Source organism: Chiloscyllium plagiosum, chromosome 7, assembly GCF_004010195.1.
Source record: "Chiloscyllium plagiosum isolate BGI_BamShark_2017 chromosome 7, ASM401019v2, whole genome shotgun sequence".
NCBI lineage: Eukaryota > Metazoa > Chordata > Chondrichthyes > Orectolobiformes > Hemiscylliidae > Chiloscyllium > Chiloscyllium plagiosum.
In genome coordinates this window covers 34457215-34464388 of record NC_057716.1, presented here as the reverse complement: position 1 = coordinate 34464388, position 7174 = coordinate 34457215, and the positions used below count along the sequence as shown (strand labels likewise).

The following is a 7174-nucleotide window of genomic DNA, read 5'->3' as shown; positions in this document are numbered from 1 at the left end:
CCTGCGTTTCACCCATAACCCTCCAAATATTTTTTTAAATGTTGTAACTGTAACCACACCTACCACTTCCTCTGGAAGTTCATTCCACATTTGTGAAATATTTTAATCTTTCTCCTAAAAACATACCCCCTTGAAATCCCCCATCCTAGGGGAAGACACCAGCCATTCACCTTACCTATACCCCTCATGATTTGATAAACCTCTATATGGTCACCCCTCGACGTCCTATGATCCAGTGATAAGTAGTCAAGTAACTTGTGATGTACAAAGAATGCTTAATTGAAGAAAACTTCATGTTTGGACAAGCCACAAAGTGACACAAGTACCAGTCTGTGGGCCAATTGGAATAGAATGTAGGAGCATCATTAAACCAGTTCCAATAATTCATTCATAGGATCCAATAAAATCCATACAGCTGTTTTGCCCTTGATTAATGAGACCAAAACTCAAATGCAATATTTTCAGAGACCGAAAACTCAGTTTTAAAACTGTTAACAGTTTATTGCCAGTTATCTCTAGACAAGCTGTACATCACAATGTCAGAAACAAAAACAGAAATTGCTGGAAAAGCTCCGGTCCAGCATTACCTGTAAAATGTCAAATTTGCACTTTCCAATTCAACGTCTCCCTTTTTCAGCCCAGAGGGTCACTTGACCCCAAATGTTAACTCGGGATTTCTCTCCACTGATGTTTCCACACCTGCTGAGCCTTTCCAGTGATTTTTGTTTTTGACTTACAGTATCCACTATTTTGTCCGTTTTTATGCTTAATGTTGGAATACACATTAACACAAATCAACCTGGAATGTGTAACAAATTGTAACTTGAAGCCACCGTGTGATTACTTGCTCCTATTCATTTGCTGTACCAGACAACAGCCAGTCATTTCAAATAGATGCAAGATCAATCATTTTAATCATGTTTAAAGCATTACATTATATAACAGATAATTCCCATGTCCATTAAAGCATACAGATGTAAATTGAATCTTTACATGTACCTAACCTTTTACTGGAAAGGAATGAGAACAAATATCTGGAAACATGTCTGACAGTTTATCTACATTTGAAAAAGGTTAAAACTCTAAATAGGAAACTTACAGATGTCATGACCAACAATGTCTTTTCCATTCCTTTGGGGAAGCTGCTACACTTTTTAAAAAGACTATTGTGGTCTCAAAAAAATACTGTACATAATACAAAGCACCACAAACTTTTCAGTTCCTTTTAAAGCTGTCAGTGCAATACCATGTTTGAACTTGATTTTTCCTCTTTACCTTTCTGAAATAGGATAAATGATCTAAGTAGTTCGCATATTCAAGTGTTATAAAGGTACTAAAAACCAGCAGACAAAATCATCCTAACGCTTATTGTTGAAGCTGCCTTATTTTGCATGGTATCTACAGATCTTAACACTGTGCTTGCAAGTTATCCTTGTCAACATCTTACAATTCCTTTCACTGGAAAAAAAACCCTGCAAACCAAGGTAACATATCACCACATTTCAATAATAAGCATAACTTTACTAAAACATAACAGGTGCAAAGTTGATTCTCTGCAATCAAAGTAAAAAGTTTCAGTAGCTAAAGAAAGAAATTTTATAGAAATAGTTGGGAGTAAGTTGAATGAAATCCAGTTAAAACATTGTCTGGAGTATCAAGTTGTAGATTAAATCACATGATTGGCAGCAACAAATATTGAATGAATATTTGAAGGAGCAGAACAATGGAAATGAGAAAAGTTCTCAAGCTTCAGTGAAGCTCCACTCAAGCAGTGTCTATAATATATGTCAAACACCAGCTTGTCTGCTGGTTCCATCAGGTGTCAGCTACTTCTAGTAAGAGAGACAGGTGACGCTCACAAACCAGTTCTTCCTCTTGATTGGTTTGGATCAATCTTTTAAACTCTTTCAGTTTATCTGATAAGGTCATTGTTGAATCATTTAGCCAATCTGAGTTATTCATACTGATGTCCTTAGTGTGTCCGTTAGTAGCATCCTCCTGGGATGAAACAAATAAAAAGAGCAGGATTAGATAGAATTAAGATTCCAATCTCGGAAATAGCAGCAGGAATGAAAAGCAATTCAATCGTTCTAGAAAAACAACTGCACATGAAAGATTGGGATATCTGTAAACCTGTAGTGTGGTTACAGTAGACACTCTGTGCATGGGGACAACAACTTCAGCAGAAACCAAACTCTGTGGGAGGTAAACGGGTAAAGCAATCGAATCAAATGGGCCCTCATCCAGCCAGCGATGCAGTTGCTCCTCACACCTGTAATTAACAAATACAAAATTATGTCTTATGTACATTTTGAATGGTGTAATTAGTTAACTTTTTAAATCAGGGATGTAGAGAAAGGTTCTATTTATTTGTGCAGGAACACAACTTGCACTGAATAGTTGCAGTCGAGTCTCAGCATGGTGGCTCAGTGGTTAGCATTGCAGCCTCACAGCACCAGAGTCCCAGGTTAGATTCCAGCCTCGAGCAACTGTTTGTGTGGAGTTTGCACATTCTCCCTGTGTTTTAGTGGGTTTCCTCCCACAGTCCAAAGATGTGTAGGTCAGGTGAATTGGCCATACTAAATTGCTGATAGTGTAAGGTGCATTAATTAGAGGGAAATGAGTCCGGGTAGGTTACTCTTTGGAGGGTCGGTGTGGACTGGTTGGGCCGAAGGGCCTGATTCCACACTGTAGGAAATCTAATCTAATCTAAAAAGATGAACAAGTTGGCTTGACAGAGACGAGCAATAAATGCAAATTACCCATTCTTAGGTCTGGGGAGCCCTTAATGAATTTCAAGTCCTTGAATCTATTCTACCTATCATTTCAGCTTTTTTCCTTTAAAATACAGTGCTGATGATTTGATAAATGATAACAATATATAACCAGGAAATTTCTGGAGATGAAATTCCCAATGGAGGAAAATTAACTATAATATCTAACTTAAGGACATGTGTTTGTAATAGAGTCAATAGAAAATCTTGACATGATTTAAGAAAAATATTAAAAACTCAAAGCATGTCTGACTGGTCCCAAGAGAGGAAACTTGTGGGAAAGGGGTGGACTGCTGCCTTCCACGGAGAGCAGTGGAGGCTGGGTCACCAAATATATCCAAGGCTCAGCTAAAGACATTTTTGACAGAAAGGGAAATGGACAAGGCGGACATAATTAGCTCAGCTATGATCTTATCGAATGGCAGAGCAGGCACAATAGGCTGAGTGTACCCAGCAGCATGAGAAAATAATTAGTTTAAACTAGAGTTCCCTTTTCTGAACTAAAAATGTATTTCATACTGCTCTGCCAAATGAAAGAGGGTCTGATGGTATAAAGACCACGTTGTATTTTGGATTGTGGAACAAAATGGGAAAAGGCTGCTGCTTGCAAGCAATGAAACTGTCAAAGGAAATGTTTCAGGTTAAAAGCAAGTCACTGGAACTCATTGAGAGTTGTATTTACATGGCTGTGTTGCTCAAGGAATATGGGAGGATTGCTGGACTCATCAGCACTGTGGTGTTCAGGGCAGCTTTGCCCAGGGACATAAACTGTCGACTGGTTTTTCAATCATAACAGTGGCAGTCAAGAAATGTCAGCATGAAAACAACTTTGATTGGGCTTTTGGGAAGATGGACAGCCCGTGCCTGAACTATACAGCTTCGGAAAGCTTTCAGATTCTGAATAGACAGCATCAACCCCCTCCTTTTAGAGAAACAACAAAGAATTGAAAGAACTTACCTATTTCTCTTTCATCATGTGACTAGAAGCTACTACCTCAAACCATTAATAGAGGCTGAACAATTACTGTGCCAACCTTCTTGTGCCTATAATAAAGAACTGAAGTATTTCTTTCTTCACCCATAAAATCTATGTTTGTTTATCTTTGTCTGTCTGTATGTGTGTAGTAATTTAAGGGCTACCGTTTGAGTTAGAAGATGGTAGGTTATATTTTAGATTAGATTTAGATTACTAAGTGTGGAAACAGGCCCTTCGGTCCAACCAGTCCACACTGACCCTCCGAAGACCAACCCACCCAGACCCATTCCCCAACATTTACCCCTTCACCTAACACTACGGGCAATTTAACACGGCCAATTCGCCTAACCTGCACATTTTTGGACCATGGGAGGAAACCGGAGTGCCCGGAAGAAACCCACAGACACAGGGAGAATGTGCAAACTGCACACAGACAGTTGCCTGAGGCAGGAATTGAACCCGGGTCTCTGGTGCTGAGAGGCCCGGCTGAGCCACCATTTCAACTGCCTCAGGTTAGAACTTACTAATTTCTAATTAACATTTCAGTACTTAACAAGAAACTATGACTGGTGTATTCTAGTAATTAGGTTGTCAGGCAGGTAAACTGGAGATTATGTAATTTGATTAAAACATTAACTTTTGCAACACTTCCATAAATAGTGCAGTTGAGTGATAATGCATTTCCAATGGATCATGACAATGATTCAGGGTTATCAGTTTAAATTGTCATAACTTTAATACAAATTTCATTTCCACTTCAAAGTTTGTCTAATGTTGCTTTGTTTCCATAGAAGCCATGTCGTTTGCAGAAAGTATGCTCTTTATTCCCCACATTTCTCTATTATTGTACCTTTTATTCTCCTTTCTTTCTATTTCAATTTCGGACAGCAATCGTCCTGGTAGAAGTTCTGCTGCTGTAGCAGTATGGGTAATATCCAAAGCAGAAGGAGTCCTGTCCTGAAGGGTTTCTTCAGAACTGTCCTTTATAGTGTATGATCGCTTTTCTGACCTCTGCTTAACTGAGGAGTATGCCTGCTTCTGTGGCAATCTGGAAAACAATATGACAATATTCCCATAATACTGAAGGAAAGGATTTCTGGATTACAACACCTGGTATTACTCAATATAGTAAAGCCTTCTTCTGAAATTCTGAGCTGCATGAACACCATGTAATTTCTCTAATCCATTTGTAAAATTGTCCATTGTTTGGCCAGATTAGCTCATTTCTGGTCCCGGACAAAAGCTGGCATCAAGCTGATAAATAGGTAATACTGAGTAATTGTCACAAACACAAACATCTCTGTGCAAGTGTCTTAAACAAATACATTGAGAACAAAAGCCCATTATCCAATAAATTCCACAGAAGTATTGAGAATCTGGATCACCAGTTCTCATAACTCAAGTGAGTATTTCACTTAGTCTAGACCAATGGCAAATATAAGCCAAGAGGCATATGTTCAAACCAGATGACACTTCAACACCTACAATTGTCAAATTAGCTGACTCATCGGTCAATAATTACCTGAGCTGTTCCATTTCATTACTTCACCACCATTCTGCTACTGACCACCATTCATACAGGGCGGATAAATAACTGTTACTGAGTCCCCTTCTGGGCAGCCTCCGTGACCACGTCAACTATTTGGTGTCCTTCATTAAATGCACAATGACGTTTAGTTCCACACAGGGCTGAATAACTCTATCCCTCTCTAACTATATTATAATTACACAGATCATTTTCAAACAGAATTGCAACATGCTCAGAATCACAGTTTATGCGGACTCAATGTCCGATCTATTTATGTTAATTAAGATTCTGGGACATTAATGCATGTTTTCAGAATAATATTCTTTCAGTCTTTGAGAAATGAGTAATCTTTCCTAATACTTACTATTTCTTATAATCATAGCTACTGGTTTAAAATGAAAAACAAGACAAATTCAATTTCATCACACTACTAGCAGAGTTTTTTTTAAAACTAGTGGTTTGAGAAAGAACAAACCAATGTTGTTTCATTTCCATTAAAATCAAAGACCACCAAGTTTGCTTAACGCTGTTATGCAACCAATTTTTCTCCAGTTTCCTGTGGTTGGAAACAAGCTCACAGCCGAGGCAGGTGTATTTGCCCAGGCAAATCAAGAAAAGCCTGCACTGAAACTATCCATGAGCATATTAGCTCTCCCTTGACTATAGTCACTTTGTGGAGGCCCTAGTTCCCACAAACTGGCAAGTTTCTCCACAACACGTTCAAAGAATCCATTCACAGTTCCGAACAAGTCTTTATCCAGCTCTCAATGAAGACAATGCAGAAAAACAAAAATTCAGTCATGAAGTGTCAAGGGTATTCCATGACTCTTAGTTGGTGTGTAACAGGGATCACACTCCCTCCTTATTCTCTTCCCTCCCTGCTCCACCCCAAACTACCCAGGAACGTCATATATTATTAAAGTCAAACATGGTTGCAGAGTAAGTGCACTGCCTTTCTTGGCTTTGGAGTTGGGGTTGAGGGTCCAGGTGAGATTCTCCACCAGGTGGATGCCAAGAAATCTGGAGCTCTTCAAGATCTTCATGGGGAGCCAATGTCCAATGGAGAGTGGTTGCTTGTGCCTTCCTGAAGTCAACCATTTATTTCGTTTTGTCCACCTTCAGAGACAGGTTGTTGGCTCTGCACCAGTCTGTTAACCGCTGAACCTCCTCTCTGTATGCTGACTCGTCATTCCTGCTAACGAGACCCACTACAGTAGTCATCAGCAAACAATGATATGATTCGAGCTATGCATCTCTACACAGTCATATGTCAGCAAGTGGAACAGCAGTGGACTGAACACAGCTCAGTGTGATGGTGTTGGAGATGCTGTTCCCAATCTGGACTGACTGAGGTCTTCCAGTCAGGCAGTCTAGGACCCAGTTACAGAGGGAGGTATTCAGGCACAGCAGACTCAGCTTTCCAATCAATCAGGTGCTGAGGAATGATAGTGTTGAATGCAGAACTGAAGTCTATGAACAGCAATCTGACGTAGGTGTCCTCCTTCTCCAGGTGGGCGAGGGCCAGATGGAGGGTGGTGGAAATGGCATCTGTTAAGCTGTTGGGTCAATACGCGAACTGCAGGGTGTCCAGTAAGGGGAGGCAGCAGGGTCTTAATATGCTTCATCACAAGCCTGAGTCATTGAGGTAGGACACTGAAGACTTCTTCGGCACAGGTACGATAGTAGCAGCCTTAAAGCATGTTGGAACTATGCTGCAACTCAGAGAGACATTAAAGATGTCCATGAAAACATCTGCCAGCACGTCAGAGCATCCTCTGAGCACTCTGCCAGGGATGTTATCTGGTGCAGCAGCCTTTATGTGGGTTAAGTTTGCATAGTTTTCCTCACATCAGCTGTGGTCATGGGGGGGGGGGGGGGTCGGTCTTTCTCACTGCC

General features: G+C 40.2%; 1 protein-coding gene across 1 annotated transcript in view; it reads right to left on the bottom strand.

Moving 5' to 3' along the window:
• Positions 1-476: 476 nt before the first annotated feature.
• LOC122551465 (minichromosome maintenance complex component 3 associated protein) overlaps positions 477-7174 on the bottom strand; it is a 101360-nt gene continuing 94662 nt past the window's right edge. The window contains exons 27-29 of the mRNA XM_043693407.1: positions 4601-4798; positions 2134-2272; positions 477-1998 (exon numbers count right to left, since the gene is read on the bottom strand). Of these exons, the coding sequence (XP_043549342.1) occupies positions 1816-1998; positions 2134-2272; positions 4601-4798 (520 nt within the window). The 3' untranslated portion in view covers positions 477-1815. The remainder of the gene's footprint in view (positions 1999-2133; positions 2273-4600; positions 4799-7174) is intronic.